At 53.3% G+C, this 19,983-nt stretch overlaps 1 protein-coding gene and 1 pseudogene across 1 annotated transcript; one reads left to right on the forward strand and one right to left on the reverse strand.

Moving 5' to 3' along the window:
- Positions 1 to 1,200: 1,200 nt before the first annotated feature.
- LOC132339150 (feather keratin Cos2-2-like) lies at positions 1,201 to 17,356 on the forward strand (annotated as a pseudogene).
- Positions 10,039 to 11,156, reverse strand: LOC132339049 (feather keratin Cos2-2-like). The gene is given in 4 exon segments (XM_059869093.1): positions 10,039 to 10,678; positions 10,969 to 11,001; positions 11,003 to 11,071; positions 11,073 to 11,156. Coding segments are annotated over 4 exon segments (516 nt in total). The 3' UTR covers positions 10,039 to 10,348.
- Positions 17,357 to 19,983: the final 2,627 nt, after the last annotated feature.

The following is a 19,983-nucleotide window of genomic DNA, read 5'->3' on the forward strand; positions in this document are numbered from 1 at the left end:
CTGGTCCCTCATAGGGTAAGCGCCCCAGGCAAGCAGTCTCAAGGCCGGATACCTCAGCCCTCTGGAGGCTGGGGTGCCCTAGGCCAGACTGCGGCACAGCCGTGACCCCTAGCAAGCTCAGTGATTGTCAGCTCTTAGTGAAAATCAGCTCTTTTATGATTTCAGCTCTCAGCTTGCTTGTAGGGGCTGTGGCTGGCTGTGGCTCCTGGAAGGCAGACGAAGAATGAGAGAGGAGAAGGCGGCCAAGGGTTGCACGATGGTTTACTCTGAGGATCTTGTGAAGGGTCTTGAAGCTGCTCTTTCAAAGAAATGGGCCAAGACAGCCTCTTTTATAGGGTCAGGGAGGATTGAAAACTGACCAATGGTAAGGGTTAGGGAAACTAGCCTATAGGGTCACAGACAGATAAACAGGCCTGGAGGACCAGAGTGAGGACTCCTGGTTCAATTCCTATGACTCAGCAAATACCTATCTCTAAACATCCCTCCATGGAGCCATAGCCAGCCCCGTGTCTGCTACAATGCACATGTGCACAGACTGACACATATGTACTTAAGAAGGCCTCCCTTGAACCTTGCAATCTGAACATTCATAAAATAAAACTGTCAAAAAGTGAGCACTCTGTTAAGGTGTTGGGCACAACTCTGAGAGAAGAGAACTCAAGCACCTGTGAAGGAACCCGGCCACAGAAAAGGTATTGTCTTCCCAAAGGACCCACAGAGAGTGTACAGAAAGAGTGAGGTCGATGAGACCTGAGCACAATTTCCCTGAGATATGGTAAATAAAGCAAGAAGAAAAAACCAAGCAAGCAGAAGCCCACCTGAGGGAAACAAAGAGTTTCACTCTTTGCCAGAGAGAGATAGAGTAGAAGGAGAAAAGGATATTTCCTCTTATCTCACACGGCCAAACTTGTGCATGCATACAAGGAAAACAAGCCTGAAGAACCGTAAAATTTGCCACAAAGCAACCTACAGGGATCACACAGGTGAACATCACGTGCCTGCGTGGAATGTCACGAGACCACTCTGCCTGTGCCGACCTGTTTACATCCTGGACATTCTTGGGCCTCTCACCCTGGCCCTAACATGAGTCTTCAGATAGGAAATGGGAACGCACAGGGCAGAAGTCAGGAAATAAAAAGGCAGCAATGCAGGAAACCAGGACACAGCCCTTACCATTAACTGAGATAGTTCACATTTCACATGAGCTGGTCAGAAAATTATGGCTTCCACTAGAGCCTCTGTGCCTGAGGCAGGGCAGGACTGCTATAAAAGGCAGCCCAAGTCTCTGCTCTCTCATCCAATTCTCTCACCTCCTTCTCCTCAGGAATCAGGTGAGTGGGAAGCCTCTTCTCCTCCTCCTCCTGCTGCTGCTGCTTCAAGAGCAGCTCTTGCCTGGCTGGAGGTCTCAGCTGAGAGGGGCTGTCGTAGCCTAGGGCTGGGAGCTGCTTGTGCTGGGAGAGGGCAGGGGAGAGAAGGTCTTGTGCAGACAGAGAGAGGCTGGGACGTGGCTGAGGTGGCTGCTGGGCTTTGATCTGGGCACTCCAATGTGGGCCAGGAGGTGCCTTGGCTGCAGGGTGTTTGGGTGCAGTGCTGCTTCTCATGTGTCCTCACTTTGTGCTTCTCTCTGCCCTCTGTGCCAGGTGCACCTGTGACTCCGAGCCATGTCCTGCTGCAAGCCCTGTGACCCCTGTGGCCAGTCCTGTGGCCCCTGCCCGCTGGCCAGCAGCTGCAATGAGTGCTGTGTCAGGCAGTGCCAGAGCTCCCACGTTGTCATTCAGCCACCTGCTGTGCTGGTGACCCTGCCTGGGCCCATTCTCAGCTCCTCCCCACAGAACACCGCCGTGGGATCCTCCACCTCTGCTGCTGTTGGCAGCATCCTCAGCTCCCAGGGAGTGCCCATCAGCTCTGGGGGCTTTGACATCTCCTGCATCACCAACTGCTCTGGGGGCAGCAGATGCTGTCTTCCCTGCTAAAGCTCCTGGCAGCATCCTCATACAAGAACCTCCAAGACCTGAGAACATGGAGCTGAGATGAAGACAGAACTTTGGGACTGTATGTAGGGCCTCTAACTTTTGTTTCCTTCTTCTCCTCTTTTCTGTCTCTTGCATTCCTTTCCAGTCAATAGCACTCAGTGCCAGCCTAGAACCTGTTGGCTTCTCTCCCCTCCTTGCTTTGCAGACCAGCAGATGGACGCCACCACTGCACCATAGTGGCTGCTCCTCGTGCTCTCTGGGAACCACCTCCTTTTCCTTGCTTAGAGTCAATAAAGTCGTTTTGCATCCAAACCTTGGCCTCTGATTCTCTTCCCATCTGTGTTAACTTCTCCTGTGAGCTCAGGGCAAAAGGTGGAGGAAGCAGAGCTTGGGACTCCCTACAGTGGATTTTACTTTTGTGCCTTTTCTCTTGGAGCTCACAAACTTATCCTTCAGTACTCCACTACAACTACCAGGAGAGGGAGATGGTTCCCAGACTTGACAGAAATGGAGGCTGAAATGGGGTATGTGGGAATCAGCAATGCTTGATTGCAGCCCACTACCTCATGAATATTTCTTCTGAGTGCTCGTATGTGAGATGCCAGGTTTCCTGGGGCAAGGATGTGTCAGTGTAGTCAATAGACATAAACTAAGTGCGCGTTGAATTCAAAGGATGGCAGGTGATGCCAGCCTGAAGCACTCTGTTGCAGTTTTGTAATGCTGACAGTTTTTGTAAACCCAGATGACTGGAAATGCCTCCTCTGCTCCCAGCCCTCATTTCTTTAGTTCATGAAGCAATCCGCTCCACTATGTGACTTGTCTTCTTAATGAAACCTCTTTGCCTCCCTCCTCATCCTTCACAGTGCATGAGACCCCTGTAGCACTGCTGCCTGAGCTTCTGTCCTGCTTGGTGTTCCCAGGATCTGCTCTGGCTGGGAGCTCCCCAGCATCTCCTCAGTCACATCCCTTCCTCAGGCCTCTGCCCCATGTGCTTCCCCACAATAATGGGTGTGGCAGTGTGGCTGTGGCCCAGTGTGTGCCAGTGTCTGCACATCCCTGTGCCTGTGCCCTGCTGGCAAGAGCCCCTGAGAGCCTCTGGCCTGCACGGGGATGGTTGTGCACAGGGCAGGGCACTTGTGTGCAAGCCCCGTGCCCGTGTGCCTGTGCCCGTGTGCTGGGCTCTGTGCTCTGGGCTCATCTCTGAGCACACCTGGCCAGGCTGGCTGAGTGTCAGTGGCCTGGGTGTGTGTGCACAGCTGGGCCTGAGCTGAGCTCTCAGCCCAGCCATTGCCCACCCTGTAGGGCCTTCCCTGCCCAGCAGTGCCAGCCACTGACACACACTCAGCCCCCAGTTCCTTCTCTGCAGGAACCTGGACAGGGCCAGGGCACCCACATCTCTCAAGTGCAATCCCTAACCCAGGCCATCCTTTTGATGCCACCTCCAAGCATTCTTTGGGGCCCTCAGGTCTTTCCCAGGGTCCTTCTTCCTGCCTCATGGGAAGACTTTTGTGTGACAGGGTTCTGGTGGCTTTGTGGGCCTGGGGGAGTCCACTCTCTGCAATGGTCATTGCCCCATTGTCCAGGAGCTATGTGAAACTGATGGTGTCAAAGAGAACTAGTAACGTGGAGTGAAACTCTTGACCATGTCTGGGAGGTGGAGGCCGGAAGATGGGGGAGTTTCTCCTCTGCCACAGCCAGATGAGGAACCAGTGGCAGCCTACAACATGGCTGGAGGATGATTTTGGTTTTGGTTCTGTCCTCATGCTCACTTGATTCTCTGTAACCATTCAGCTTTGCCTGTGTACGAAGAAGCTGAGCAGAAGATTAATGTGAGGCAGGTTTTTAAAGAGAGGAGGTTGTGGAATATCCCCAGGCACTGCTGTTTCCCATTCCCTGTCACTATTCGACATCATCTTCTCCTGATGATCACTCTTTTGGGGAAGCCTGGGATTTGTATGGGAGCACCAGCAGAAAGGGCACAAAGTAAAGGAACTCCAGCATGGAGTATCCACCCACGGCTTCCTCCTCCTTTTGCCCTGAGGTGATTGGAAGAGGTCCCACACAAGGAAGGAGAAAGCAGAGGGCCAGCTTTGGATGCCAAACAACTTTATTGAGTCTAAGGAAGAGAAGGAGGTAGCTGAAAGAGGACACCAGGAGCAGCCAGTGAGGGTGTCCATTTGCCTGGCCAGCAGAGGGATGGAGGGAGGCAAACAGGTCCTGGTAGGCTGGCTTTGGGTGGTGCAGACAGGAAAGGAAGGCAAGGGAGAAGGCAAGGGAAAAGAGTGAAAGAAAAGATGAGTAAACCAAGGGCACAAATCCATTCTTTCAAGGATCCGTCTTCAGTACAATTCCAATTTCAGAGGTTGTGGAGGCTCTTGCCCAAGGATCTTTGCAGCACCTTTAGCAGGGACGACAACAACTGCTGCCATAGCAGTTGGTGATGCAGGAGATGTCAAAGCCCCCAGAGCTGATGGGCACTCCGCCACAGCTGAGGATGTTGCCAACAGCAGCAGAGGTGGAGGATCCCACAGCGGTGTTCTGTGGGGAGGAGCTGAGGATGGGGCCGGGCAGGGTCACCAGCACAGCAGGCGGCTCAATGACAACGTGGGAGCTCTGGCACTGCCTGACACAGCACTCATTGCAGCTGCTGGCCAGCGGGCAGGGGCCACAGGGCTGGCAGCAAGGGTCACAGGGCTTGCAGCAGGACATGGCTCGGGGTGACAGTTGCACCTGGCACGGAGGGCAGAGAGAAGCACAAAGTGAGGACACATGAGAAGCAGCAGTGCACCCAAACACCCTGCAGCCAAGGCACCTCCTGGCCCACATTGGAGTGCCCAGCTCAAAGCCCAGCAGCCACCTCAGCCACGTCCCAGCCTCTCTCTGTCTGCACAAGACCTTCTCTCCCCTGCCCTCTCCCAGAACAAGCAGCTCCCAGCCCTGGGCTATGACAGAACCCTCTCAGCTGAGACCTCCAGCCAGGCAAGAGCTGGTCTGGAAGCAGCAGCAGCCGCAGGAAGAAAGGAAGAAGCTTCTCACTCACCTGATTCCTGAGGAGAAGGAGGTGAGAGAAGTGGAGTGAGAGAGCAGAGACTTGGGCTGCCTTTTATAGCAGTCCTGCCCTGCCTCAGGCCCAGAGGCTCCTTAGTGGAAGCCATAATTTTCTGACCAGCTCATGTCAAATGTGCACCATCCCAGTTAATGGTATGGGCTGTGTCCTGGTTTCCTGCACTGCAGCCTCTATTTCCTGGCTTCTGCCCTGTGCGTTCCTATCTGAAGACTCCTTCTAGAGCCAGGAATGAGAGATCCAAGAATTTCCGGGATATAAACACATCTGAGTAGGCAGAATGCTCGGATCATGGTCTGGTGGCATTCCATGCAGGCTCTTGACCTGAACCTGTGTCATTGCTGTGGGTTTCTTTGTGGCAAAGCACTCAGGGCATCACTCTCCTTCTTCCTGTATCCCTGCCCATCTCTCCCGCATCCCTTTGTGACATCCCATGAGTTTTCACGTGCAGCCTGTTTTCCCGGCCCAGTTTGGGAACGGATAGGGGACAGAAAGTATTCTTTGTGGTCCTGCTTCCCCTCTATTACGTCTCCCGTTGGTCAGCACTCCATGCCTGCTTCTGAAGCTCCCTCCTGCTCTTGACCTGAGCTGGACTCCAAGCTGTGGTCGGTGGCCCTGGGCTGGATGGATGGTGCCCTGCAAGCTGCTCTGTCAATCCCCTTTCTCAGGCAGTATGACAGGATAGAACAAAACTGATAACAACTTGAAGCTGGATAGAATGCAGTTTTCTAAGGCAAAAGGGGAAAATTATGCATGAACAAATGCACTGGGAAAGAAGATCAATGTATGGCCTCCTTCCCTCGGGAAGTGATGGCGGGCAATTTCCCAGGAAGCAGGGCTTCCTCCCTTGTCATGGTTGCTGATGATGGCAGACTTTGTAACTCAGGCTGCAGAAATGGGCTCTGTGAGAAGAGTCCAGTGGTTCCAGCCAGCTCTGCTTGAGTCAGCTCCAGCTGTGTCCAAAGGGGACTCAGCTCTGCCCAACACTGAGCACATTTGTCCCACTGCTGATGCCTCTGTGAAAGCACATTTCATTAGAAATGGTTTGGGCTGGAAGGCAACTTCAAGACCTTTTCTTTCTACTCCTCCCTTCCTCAACAGAGGGGCACCCACTGAACCAGATTGCTCCAAGCTCTGTCCAATCTGGTATTGCACACTTCCAGGGCTGAGAAATTTAAACTCTTTCTGGGCAAGTTATCGCAATGCCTCACCGTTCTCACAGAGAGGGACATTGTTGCGAGATCCAAGAGAATGGGAAGAAATAAAATTGCACTGCAGGGATTGCAATGCGGTGTTTTGCCCACACTTTTTCCAGGGAGCAAATTAGGAGACTTGTCTGAGAAAGAAGGAGAAATCAGAGGCCGAGCTTTGAATGCAAAAGGAACTTTATTGAGTCAAAAGAAGAAAAGGAGAATGCTCAGAGAGGGCACCTGAGGGAAGCAAGTAAGATGCAGCGGCATGCCTGATGTTCTGGCTGCTGAGGAAAGGAGGCCAGCAGGTCCCACTAGGCTGGCATTGAGTGCTAGTGACAGCAAAGCAAGTGAAGACAAGAGGAGGAGAAAAAGGAGACACAAGTCCAAAGACTGAAATCCAACATTCCAAACTCCATTTTCATTCCATCATCAGGTTCCGAGCTCCTGGAGGTTCTTGCCCAAGGATTTTGGAGGCAGCATCTTTAGCAGGGACGACAGCATCTGCTGCCACCACAGCGGCTGGTGATGCAGGAGATATCAAAGCCCCCAGAGCTGATGGGCACTCCCTGAGAGCTGAGGATGCTGCCAACAGCAGCAGAGGTGGAGGATCCCACGGCGGTGTTCTGTGGGAAGGAGCTGAGGATGGGGCCGGGCAGGGTCACCAGCACAGCAGGCGGCTCAATGACAACGTGGGAGCTCTGGCACTGCCTGACACAGCACTCATTGCAGCTGCTGGCCAGTGGGCAGGGGCCACAGGACTGGCAGCAAGGCTCGCAGGGCTGACACTGCTGGCACTTCTCAGAGCAGGACATGTCTGGAGCCTGGCACTGCACCTGGCACAGAGGGCAGGGAGGAAGCAGAGCACACGCACACCTGAGACACAGCCCGCAAGGCACCCCCAGCAGCACAAGGCCCCTGCTGCCTGCACAGCTCCAGCCTGGGCAGCCCCAACCTGGGCATCCTTTGCCTGAGCCCAGCACGCTCCTTCCCAGCTCAGCCAGGCCCAGCTCTGCTCCTGCCTAACCTGGGGCAAAATCAGCACCTCAGCCCAGCCACAGCCTCGGGCCAGAACACACGCTCTCCCCTCTGCCCACACCAGCACCAGTGCAGAACAGCCCCAGAAGAACAGGGAGCAGGAACAAGGGCCAGAAAGATCAATGCTGTTGTGGAGAGGCTGGAGGAGAAATGGGCTTCCAACTCACCTGGTTCCCAAGGAGAAGGAGGTGACAGAAGTGGTTGAGAGAGCCAGCAGTTCGGCTGCCTTTTATCCTGGCCCCACAGTGCCTCAGGGCCCACAGTTTGTGCTGCGAAGGTGACGATATTCCTGCCTGATCCCAAATGAATGGAAAGATCTCTGGGAATGGTATGGCATGAGTTGGATTTTCCCTCTGCAATGACTTGGCATTTCCTGGCTTACATCATTCCCAATCCCTCACGGACACTTCTTCTGAGTGCTGGCATGTGAGATTCCATGATTCCTGGAGCAAGGGTGTGTCTGTGTGGGCAAAGGACATGAAGTAAGTGCAGAAGGGACCACAACAGCACAGGTGATGCCAGCCTGAGGCAATCTCGGGGATATTTTATGCTCCTGCTGACTGGAAGTGCCTCATCCGCTCCCAGCCCTCCAGTCTATGGCTCATCACCCAACAGCTCTCCTTTGTGCCTTGCCTTCGAGGTAAAACCTTTTGTCTTTCGTCCTTGGCCTTCAGAGTGCATGAGATCCCTGTAGCACTGCTGCCTGAGCTTCTGTCCTGCTTGGTGTTCCCAGGATCTGCTCTGGCTGGGAGCTCCCCAGCATCTCCTCAGTCACATCCCTTCCTCAGGCCTCTGCCCCATGTGCTTCCCCACAATAATGGGTGTGGCAGTGTGGCTGTGGCCCAGTGTGTGCCAGTGTCTGCACATCCCTGTGCCTGTGCCCTGCTGGCAAGAGCCCCTGAGAGCCTCTGGCCTGCACGGGGATGGTTGTGCACAGGGCAGGGCACTTGTGTGCAAGCCCCGTGCCCGTGTGCCTGTGCCCGTGTGCTGGGCTCTGTGCTCTGGGCTCATCTCTGAGCACACCTGGCCACGCTGGCTGAGTGTCAGTGGCCTGGGTGTGTGTGCACAGCTGGGCCTGAGCTGAGCTCTCAGCCCAGCCATTGCCCACCCTTAGGGCCTTCCCTGCCCAGCAGTGCCAGCCACTGACACACACTCAGCCCCCAGTTCCTTCTCTGCAGGAACCTGGACAGGGCCAGGGCACCCACATCTCTCAAGGACAATCTCTAACCGAGGCCATCTTTTTGATGGCATCTCCAGGCATCCTTGGGGCTGTCAGCTGTTTCCCAGGGTCCTTCTTCCTGCCTTATGGGGGGGGGTTTTGAGGTTACAGGGTTCTTCTTTCCACATTGGGTCTGGGGGACTTGTGTGGTCACAGTGGTCTTTGTCCTGGGCCAGGAGGTCTGGGAAATGTTTCTGTCATAGAAAACGGTGCATGTGGGGAAAAGAATTTTACCGCGTCTGGGTGGTGGAAGTAGGCAGGTTGAAAAGGACAGGCAAAGAGAACAGCATTTCATTCTGATAAGAGCAGTATTTCATAACAGTATGGGCTTGGAGAAGTACCTTAATGTTGTAACTTAGGCAAACAGAAGTCATGTAAAAGGCGAGCAAGATGCCAGCTCCTCCCTGGAAAGCTGACAAAGCAGAAGTTCTGCTAAACGGTGATATTGGCCTTACTCAAGGGTTGCACTTGAGTGCCAGCCACCTAAAAAAGACATGAGACTTGAGAACCCAAAGAAGCATAGAAGGACAGCCAATAAGTATGGCAAATATATAAAATTAAGTCATGATTTTTACTAGCTAATGAATATGTTATCTGTGTGTATGATGCAAACTCTGTTTACCTGATGCTTGGTGCACTGAATTTGAGGAAGGATGCCCTGAGTGTACTCAGTTAGAGCATGGATCCCCTAGTGACCATCACTTCAATGAAGACTTTCTTCAAATAATTCTAATACTAAAACCTTCTAAAACTCAAAACTAAGTTATAAATTGTCTGGCTGGTTTGAGAATCAATTTTGGCCACTCAGATGGGACACTCTACCTGATCTCCTGTGGATCTGAAAGATCTCTGGCAAGCACCAAGACTTTTCTGCAGAAGACCACAGACCCTTGGACCAGTCTGGGATGCAAGTAAAATGCCATTTGATGATAAAGCCTTTCTTTGGTAATCCTTTCTGTATAAGATATGTGATATCTGGTGCTGGGCATGGGTTATTTGGTGTTCTGGAATTTGATATTTGACTTGGTTTGATCAATTGATTAGAGGTTTGTGTTTGTATTTGTATCAGTATAGTAATATTTTTGGTCTAGTATTTGGAAAATGGTAGTGGACAATCCAAAGGGAGCATGATAAAAAAAATCCCCACTTGGCTGCATTTTGTGACATTGGAGGAAGTTTGGTGGTTCCTGGATGAACCAGCGAAGGATCCCAGAGAAAAGCTGTTCCAAATCAGTTATATTGTATGGCTGATACTAATCCTAACCCATGAAACCCCTGAGCCCTATCTGTCATGACAGAAGCTGTGCCAAACATTAACTGTGAGGGCGGTGTTGGAAGGGAGAAAGTTGTGAGCTGTCCCAGGCCTTGCTGTTTTCCATTCCCTGCCATCTTCTAACTGATGGTCGTTTCTATGGAGTAGCCATGGATGTGCTTGTCAGCGCCAATGGAAAGAAAAATCCACTGTGTAGTGTCTACCCCCATCTTCCTCCACATTTTGCCCTGAGCTTAATGAAGGAGTTCCCACAGAAGGAAGAACAAAACTGAGAGCCATGATTGGATGCAAAAAAACTTTATTGAGCCTAAGGAAGAAAAGGTGGAAATTCACAGGGAGCAGAAGGGGCAGGCACTATGATGCAATGAGAGTGTCTGTCTGCTTGGCCTGCAGAGGGAGGGAGGGTGGAAAAAAGGTCCACTAGGCTGGCATTAAGTGCTGACAATAAAAGAAGGTGAGAGAAAGGGAAGAGAGTGGTAAAGGAAACAGTAAGCTAACAGCATAAATGTAATGTTCCAAAAACTCCATTTTCATTCCAGCACCATGATCAGAGATCTTGGAGGTTCTTGCCCAAGGAGGTTGCCAGCAGATTTAGCAGGGACGACAACAACTGCTGCCATAGCAGTTGGTGATGCAGGAGATGTCAAAGCCCCCAGAGCTGATGGGCACTCCCTCAGAGCTGAGGATGCTGCCAACAGCAGCAGAGGTGGAGGATCCCACGGCGGTGTTCTGTGGGGAGGAGCTGAGGATGGGGCCAGGCAGGGTCACCAGCACAGCAGGTGGCTGAATGACAACGTGGGAGCTCTGGCACTGCCTGACACAGCACTCATTGCAGCTGCTGGCCAGCGGGCAGGGGCCACAGGGCTGGCAGCAAGGGTCACAGGACTTGCAGCAGGACATGGCTCGGGGTGACAGTTGCACCTGGCACGGAGGGCAGAGAGAAGCACAAAAGGACACATGAGAAGCAGCAGTGCACCCAAACACCCTGCAGCCAGGGCACCTCCTGGCCCACATTGGAGTGCCCAGATCAAAGCCCAGCAGCCACCTCAGCCAAGTCCCAGCCTCTCTCTGCCCAAGACCTTCTCTCCCTTGCCCTCTCCCAGCACAAGCAGCTCCCAGCTCTGTACTACAACAGCCCCTCTCAACTGAGACCTCCAGCCATGCAAGAGCTGCTCTTGAAGCAGCAGAAGGAAAAGAGGCTTTACACTCACCTGATTCCTGAGGAGGAGGAGGTGAGAGAAGTGGAGTGAGAGAGCAGAGACTTGGGCTGCCTTTTATAGCAGTCCTGCCCTGCCTCAGGCCCAGAGGCTCCTTAGTGGAATCCATAATTTTCTGACCAGCTCATGTCAAATGTGCACCATCCAGTTAATGGTAGGGGCTGTGTCCTGGTTTCCTGCATTGCAGCCTCTATTTCCGTATCTGTAGACTCCTTCTAGGGCCAGGATGAGAGGCACAAGAATATCTGGGACATAAACATATCAGAGTGGGCAGAATGCTTGGATCATGGTCTGGTGGCATTCCATGCAGGTACATGTTGCAATTTGATTCCTCCCTACTGGGTCAGCCTACTTGATCAATAGTCCATGCCCGTTTCTCCACCTCATTCTTGCTTTTCCTCTGTGTTGTGTGGGAGCCACTGCAAGGACACTTCTCCCAGAAAAGTGCTGCTCTTCCTCCCTAGGGCCTCTTCTCCAGCCACATGCTGGTCTTTCTCACCACATGCTCTTACCAACAATCCTTGGTTGTTATTACCAGCTATGCTGGATTGACCTTGGCTGGATGGCCAGTGCCCTGCAGCCACTCTATGAGTCTCCATTCTGAGGTGAATAGGGATGGGAAAATAAGAAGGAAAACAAATATTAAGATTTGAATGTATGCTAAAACATACTCAAAAGATTGTGCATGCAGTAGTAAACTGGAAGAAAACCCCATTTCTTATGCTCTACTTCGAGTCAGAAAGTTCTGTCTGGCCCCTTCCCAGGAATCTGGGCTTGAGCACATGTAGTGGTGTTACTTGAAAACATTGCACATTACAAATGTGTGCCCTTGTTTCTCCTTTCCTTTGCTCTTGTGTCTGAGCTCATGTCATGTGTCACAGAATATCCCTTTTCCTCAGTCTAGGTCAACTGTCTGAGTTTTGTCCACTCCCAGGATCTTGCCAGCCCCCAGCTCCTGATGGGGAAGGGAATGTTGGAGAGACAGTGCTGGTGCTGTGTGAGCTGTGCTCAGCAGGAGCCAAAGGACTGGAGTGTTACCAGCACCTTTGTAACACCCAGTGCAGAGCACATCCCTGCCAGGGCTGCTGTGGGGAACATGAACTGCATCTCTGCCAGACCCAATACACCCAGAAGCCTTGGCTGGCCTCAGGAGAGTCCAGCTCTCTATGTTTGAGACGTACACATCAGCCCTTATCTCCTGGACTTGTCCACTGGGATGGGACACGGTCTCATCCTGTCCAGGCCAATGCTACCACTCAGACTGGTGCTGAGTGAGGTGGGGGCCAAGACCTTGCAACAAATGCCTGGATGGAATTGGAGGGATCAGGGTACAGATATTGCCTTGGTCTGAGATGTAGGATAGGTGTTCTGGGTGACACAGGGACAATCATGATCTTTGGTTCCTTGGGGGAAGAAGCCAACACCAATTTCGACACCACCTCCTTCCAGGTAGTGGCAGAGATTGATGTAGTCTGCACTAACTCTTACAGATAGTGGTGGACAGTAGTGGTAGGCCAAACAAATCCAATTCCCTCCATAACGGTGACATTTAATCAGAGGTGATTTGAAAAAGGAGAGAGCACCTGGTGAGAGCTGCCAAAGCTATGGTGGGACATCTACTGAGACAGTCATCTCCCTGCAGCCTGACATGGGAATGGATGGAGATCTGCCAGTTTGGGGTTTACACATTCCTGAGACAAGGCTGGCTCACCTTTACAGACAGCACAAAAGACATTTCTTTAGGTACAAGACTCTGACCCCTTTCTGAAGAAGCAGAGAAAGGTGCTGGGAATGGCCTTCCTTCCCCATCCCATGCAGAGACCAACTGACTCTCCCCAGGGAGCATAGACCATGCATGGCCCTTCAGTGCCTCCAGGAGGACAGGTTCTCTGAATAAGAAGATGTGGTCATGGAAAGCTCCAACTCCTGTTCCATAGAGGCCAAACTCCACTCTCCTGAATACCAGCAATGAAGAGAATTGTCTCCAGGCTCTCTTGATTGAATGTGTTCACCCCATCTTCCCTTCAGCAGGGACTCAAAGAATCAAGATCCTGGCATTCAGATTCCCCCTGCTCTAATCCCCAAACCTCCTGCTCATACAGACAAAGGAGCACGCTCTGAAACGGGGCTGCCAACCACTAATGTGTAGCCATTAATCACCAGGACTCCCAGAGCCTCCAGGGAAGCCCAGTGTCCCAAGCCCAACTCCAACACCACCTTGGCATCCCCTGAGGCTCTGGTCTGCAGTCAAAACTTGGAGGTGGAAGCACTGAGCAGCACTTCTACTTTCCTTGCTCTAATCCAGGATATTGCTGTCTCTAGACATCACTCACAGAGCAGCAATTCATAAATGGAATTCTCCAGTGTGTGGTTGCACACAAGTGCTCTCCACTGTGCAGAACACTCCCAGTGTAGGACTGCAGTACCTGGGGTATGTTCACACAAGTGCAAAAGCACATGGATGTGCAGATACTCAAACACACTGTGGTTCAGGCAGTAGTGCAACAGGTGCCTCAGGGACTGTGAAGGCAGAGAAGGAATCCAAAGAGATTTTAAGAGAAGAACAAGGATCATAGTCAAGGGAGGCCAAGGGTGATGAGCCAAAGACTGGAGGGCTGGGAAAGGAGGGACCCTTACAGTCATCAGAAACGTGAAAAAACCAAAAGAGTGCCCCAGGCTGGCATCACCTGCCTCCTTGGGATCCTTTCTGCACTTACTTCATGTCTGTTGCCCAGTCTGAAACATCCTTACACTCAGGAAATCTTGAATCGCTTATACCAGCACTCAGAAGTGTCGGTGAGGGATTGGGAATGAGGTAAGCCAGGAAATGCAAAGTCATGGTAGAGGGAAAATCCAACTCATGCCATACCATTCCCAGAGATCTTTCCATTCATTTGGGATCACGCAGGAATATCGTCACCTTCGCAGCACAAACTGTGGGCCCTGAGGCACTGTGGGGCCAGGATAAAAGGCAGCCGAACTGCTGGCTCTCTCAACCACTTCTGTCACCTCCTTCTCCTTGGGAACCAGGTGAGTTGGAAGGCCCTTTCCCCTCCAGCCTCTCCACGACAGCATTGATCTTTCTGGCCCTTGTTCCTGCTCCCTGTTCTTCTGGGGCTGTTCTGCACTGGTGCTGGTGTGGGCAGAGGGGAGAGCGTGTGTTCTGGCCCGAGGCTGTGGCTGGGCTGAGGTGCTGATTTTGCCCCAGGTTAGGCAGGAGCAGAGCTGGGCCTGGCTGAGCTGGGAAGGAGCGTGCTGGGCTCAGGCAAAGGATGCCCAGGTTGGGGCTGCCCAGGCTGGAGCTGTGCAGGCAGCAGGGGCCTTGTGCTGCTGGGGGTGCCTTGCGGGCTGTGTCTCAGGTGTGTGTGTGCTCTGCTTCCTCCCTGCCCTCTGTGCCAGGTGCAGTGCCAGGCTCCAGACATGTCCTGCTCTGAGAAGTGCCAGCAGTGCCAGCCCTGCGAGCCTTGCTGCCAGTCCTGTGGCCCCTGCCCGCTGGCCAGCAGCTGCAATGAGTGCTGTGTCAGGCAGTGCCAGAGCTCCCACGTTGTCATTGAGCCGCCTGCTGTGCTGGTGACCCTGCCCGGCCCCATCCTCAGCTCCTTCCCACAGAACACCGCCGTGGGATCCTCCACCTCTGCTGCTGTTGGCAGCATCCTCAGCTCTGAGGGAGTGCCCATCAGCTCTGGGGGCTTTGACATCTCCTGCATCACCAGCCGCTGTGGTGGCAGCAGATGCTGTCGTCCCTGCTAAAGATGCTGCCTCCAAAATCCTTGGGCAAGAACCTCCAGGAGCTCGGAACCTGATGATAGAATGAAAATGGATTTTGGAATGTTGGATTTCAGTCTTTGGACTTGTGTCTCCTTTTTCTCCTCCTCCTCCTCTTCTCTTCCTTTGCTTTGCTGTCACTAGCACTCAATGCCAGTCTAGTGGGACCTGCTGGCCTCCTTCCCTCAGCAGCCAGAACATCAGGCATGCCGCTGCATCTTACTTGCTTCCCTCATGTGCCCTCTCTGAGCATTCTCCTTTTCTTCTTTTGACTCAATAAAGTTCCTTTTGCATTCAAAGCTCGGCCTCTGATTTCTCCTTCTTTCTCAGACAAGTCTCCTAATTTGCTCCCTGGAAAAAGTGTGGGCGAAACACCGCATTGCAATCCCTGCAGCGCAATTTTATTTCTTCCCATTCTCTTGGATCTCGCAACAATGTCCCTCTCTGTGAGAACGGTGAGGCATTGCGATAACTTGCCCAGAAAGAGTTTAAATTTCTCAGCCCTGGAAGTGTGCAATACCAAGTTGGACAGAGCTTCCAGCAATCTGGTTCAGTGGGTGCCCCTCTGTTGAGGAAGGGAGGAGTAGAAAGGAAAGGTCTTGAAGTTGCCTTCCAGCCCAAACCATTTCTAATGAAATGTGCTTTCACAGAGGCATCAGCAGTGGGACAAACGTGCTCAGTGTTGGGCAGAGCTGAGTCCCCCTTTGGACACAGCTGGAGCTGACTCAAGCAGAGCTGGCTGGAACCACTGGACTCTTCTCACAGAGCCCATTTCTGCAGCCTGAGTTACAAAGTCTGCCATCATCAGCAACCATGACAAGGGAGGAAGCCCTGCTTCCTGGGAAATTGCCCGCCATCACTTCCCGAGGGAAGGAGGCCATACATTGATCTTCTTTCCCAGTGCATTTGTTCATGCGTAATTTTTCCCTTTTGCTTTAGCAAACTGCCTTCTATCCAGCTTCAAGCTGTTATCAGTTTTGTTCTATCCTGTCATACTGCCTGAGAAAGGGGATTGACAGAGCAGCTTGCAGGGCACCATCCATCCAGCCCAGGGCCACCGACCACAGCTTGGAGTCCAGCTCAGATCAAGAGCAGGAGGGAGCTTCAGAAGCAGGCATGGAGTGCTGACCAAAGGGAGACGTAATAGAGGGGAAGCAGGACCACAAAGAATACTTTCTGTCCCCTATCTGTTCCCAAACTGGGCCGGGAAAACAGGCTGCACGTGAAAACTCATGGGATGTCACAAAGGGATGCGGGAGAGATGGGCAGGGATACAGGAAGAAGGAGAGTGATGCCCTGAGTGCTTTGCCACAAAGAAACCCACAGCAATGACACAGGTTCAGGTCATGAGCCTGCATGGAATGCCACCAGACCATGATCCAAGCATTCTGCCGACTCTGACGTGTTCAGATCCTGGAAATTCTTGGATCTCTCATTCCTGGCTCTAGAAGGAGTCTTCAGATAGGAACACACAGGGCAGAAGCCAGGAAATAGATGCTGCAGTGCAGGAAACCAGGACACAGCCCCTGCCATTAACTGGGATGGTGCACATTTGACATGAGCTGGTCAGAAAATTATGGCTTCCACTAAGGAGCCTCTGGGCCTGAGGCAGGGCAGGACTGCTATAAAAGGCAGCCCAAGTCTCTGCTCTCTCACTCCACTTCTCTCACCTCCTTCTCCTCAGAAATCAGGTGAGTGAGAAGCTTCTTCCTTTCTTCCTCCGGCTGCTGCTGCTTCCAGACCAGGTCTTGCCTGCCTGAGAGGGTTCTGTCATAGCGTAGGGCTGGGAGCTGCTTGTTCTGGGAGAGGGCAGGGGAGAGAAGGTCTTGTGCAGACAGAGAGAGGCTGAGACGTGGCTGAGGTGGCTGCTGGGCTTTGATCTGGGCACTCCAACGTAGGCCAGGAGGTGCCTTGGCTGCAGGGTGTTTGGGTGCAGTGCTGCTTCTCATGTGTCCTCACTTTGTGCTTCTCTCTGCCCTCCGTGCCAGGTGCAACTGTGACCCAGAGCCATGTCCTGCTGCAAGCCCTGTGACCCTTGCTGCCAGCCCTGTGGCCCCTGCCCGCTGGCCAGCAGCTGCAATGAGTGCTGTGTCAGGCAGTGCCAGAGCTCCCACGTTGTCATTGAGCCGCCTGCCGTGCTGGTGACCCTGCCTGGGCCCATTCTCAGCTCCTCCCCACAGAACACCGCCGTGGGATCCTCCACCTCTGCTGCTGTTGGCAACATCCTCAGCTGTGGCGGAGTGCCCATCAGCTCTGGGGGCTTTGACATCTCCTGCATCACCAACTGCTTTGGGAGCAGTTGTTGTCGTCCCTGCTAAATCTGCTCCGCGCATCCTCGGGCAAGAATCTCCACACCCTCAGAACGTGGAGCTGCACTGAGGATGGATCCTTGGAAGAATGGATTTGTGCCCTTGGTTTACTCCTCTTTTCTTCCACTCTCTTCCCTTTCCTTCCTCTTCTGTCTGTACCACCCAAAGCCAGCCTACCAGGACCTGTTTGCCTCCCTCCATCCCTCTGCTGGCCAGGCAAATGGACACCCTCACTGGCTGCTCCTGGTGTCCCCTTTCAGCTACCTCCTTCTCTTCCTTAGACTCAATAAAGTTGTTTGGCATCCAAAGCTGGCCCTCTGCTTTCTCCTTCCTTGTGTGGGACCTCTTCCAATCACCTCAGGGCAAAAGGAGGAGGAAGCCGTGGGTGGATACTCCATGCTGGAGTTCCTTTACTTTGTGCCCTTTCTGCTGGTGCTCCCATACAAATCCCAGGCTTCCCCAAAAGAGTGATCATCAGGAGAAGATGATGTCGAATAGTGACAGGGAATGGGAAACAGCAGTGCCTGGGGATATTCCACAACCTCCTCTCTTTAAAAACCTGCCTCACATTAATCTTCTGCTCAGCTTCTTCGTACACAGGCAAAGCGGAATGGTTACAGAGAATCAAGTGAGCATGAGGACAGAACCAAAACCAAAATCATCCTCCAACCATGTTGTAGGCTGCCACTGGTTCCTCATCTGGCTATGGCAGAGGAGAAACTCCCCCATCTTCCGGCCTCCACCTCCCAGACATGGTCAAGAGTTTCACTCCACGTTACTAGTTCTCTTTAACACCATCAGTTTCACATAGCTCCTGGACAATGGGGCAATGACCATTGTAGAGAGTGGACTCCCCCAGGCCCACAAAGCCACCAGAACCCTGTCACACAAAAGTCTTCCCATGAGGCAGGAAGAAGGACCCTGGGAAAGACCTGAGGGCCCCAAAGAATGCTTGGAGGTGGCATCAAAAGGATGGCCTGGGTTAGGGATTGCACTTGAGAGATGTGGGTGCCCTGGCCCTGTCCAGGTTCCTGCAGAGAAGGAACTGGGGGCTGAGTGTGTGTCAGTGGCTGGCACTGCTGGGCAGGGAAGGCCCTACAGGGTGGGCACCGGGCTGGGCTGAGAGCTCAGCTCAGACCCAGCTGTGCACACACACCCAGGCCACTGACACTCAGCCAGCCTGGCCAGGTGTGCTCAGAGATGAGCCCAGAGCACAGAGCCCAGCACACGGGCACAGGCACACAGGCACGGGGCTTGCACACAAGTGCCCTGCCCTGTGCACAACCATCCCCGTGCAGGCCAGAGGCTCTCAGGGGCTCTTGCCAGCAGGGCACAGGCACAGGGATGTGCAGACACTGGCACACACTGGGCCACAGCCACACTGCCACACCCATTATTGTGGGGAAGCACATGGGGCAGAGGCCTGAGGAAGGGATGTGACTGAGGAGATGCTGGGGAGCTCCCAGCCAGAGCAGATCCTGGGAACACCAAGCAGGACAGAAGCTCAGGCAGCAGTGCTACAAGAGTCTCAAGGATTGTGCGGGATGAGGAGCAAGACAGAGAGGTCTCACTGGGGTGCAGGAGCACGTCCTCAGAGGAAGCATTGGCTACAGAGGCAAAGACTGGAGGGCTGGAGGGAGATGGGACTCGTCTAGTCATCAGGGATTACCAAAATCTGGCAGCATTACAAAACTCCAGCAGAGTGCCCCAGGCTGGTATCACCTGCCTCCTTGGGATTCCTTCCGCATAGTTCTTGTCATCTGCCTGCACTGCCACATCCTTGGCCCCATGAAATCTGGAATCTCACATACCAGCACTCAGAAGGAGTATCTGTGAGGGAATGGGAATGATGTAAGCCAGGAAATGCAAAGTCATGGTAGAGGGAAAATCCAACTCATGCCATAACATTCTGGGACATGTTTCCATTCACTGAGATCATGAAAGAAAATTGTCTCTTATGCAGCACAAACTGTGGGCCCTGAGGCACTGTGGGGCCAGGATAAAAGGCAGCCGAACTGCTGGCTCTCTCAACCACTTCTGTCACCTCCTTCTCCTTGGGAACTAGGTGAGTTGGAAGGCCCTTTCTCCTCCAGCCTCTCCACAACAGCATTGATCTTTCTGGCCCTTGTTCCTGCTCCCTGTTCTTCTGGGGCTGTTCTGCACTGGTGCTGGTGTGGGCAGAGGGGAGAGCGTGTGTTCTGGCCCGAGGCTGTGGCTGGGCTGAGGTGCTGATTTTGCCCCAGGTTAGGCAGGAGCAGAGCTGGGCCTGGCTGAGCTGGGAAGGAGCGTGCTGGGCTCAGGCAAAGGATGCCCAGGTTGGGGCTGCCCAGGCTGGTGCTGTGCAGGCAGCAGGGGCCTTGTGCTGCTGGGGGTGCCTTGCGGGCTGTGTCTCAGGTGTGCGTGTGCTCTGCTTCCTCCCTGCCCTCTGTGCCAGGTGCAGTGCCAGGCTCCAGACATGTCCTGCTCTGAGAAGTGCCAGCAGTGCCAGCCCTGCGAGCCTTGCTGCCAGCCCTGTGGCCCCTGCCCGCTGGCCAGCAGCTGCAATGAGTGCTGTGTCAGGCAGTGCCAGAGCTCCCACGTTGTCATTGAGCCGCCTGCTGTGCTGGTGACCCTGCCCGGCCCCATCCTCAGCTCCTTCCCACAGAACACCGCCGTGGGATCCTCCACCTCTGCTGCTGTTGGCAGCATCCTCAGCTCTGAGGGAGTGCCCATCAGCTCTGGGGGCTTTGACATCTCCTGCATCACCAACAGCTTTGGTGGCAGCAGATGCTGTCGTCCCTGCTAAAGATGCTGCCTCCAAAATCCTTGGGCAAGAACCTCCAAGACCTCAGATCATGGTGAAGGAATGAAGACAAAATTTTTGGACATTGGAGTTAAACTTTTTATCTATTAGTTTCTTCTTCTGCTCTCCTTTCTTCCTTTCCTTTCCTGTTGA

Source organism: Haemorhous mexicanus, chromosome 28 (genome assembly GCF_027477595.1).
Source record: "Haemorhous mexicanus isolate bHaeMex1 chromosome 28, bHaeMex1.pri, whole genome shotgun sequence".
NCBI lineage: Eukaryota > Metazoa > Chordata > Aves > Passeriformes > Fringillidae > Haemorhous > Haemorhous mexicanus.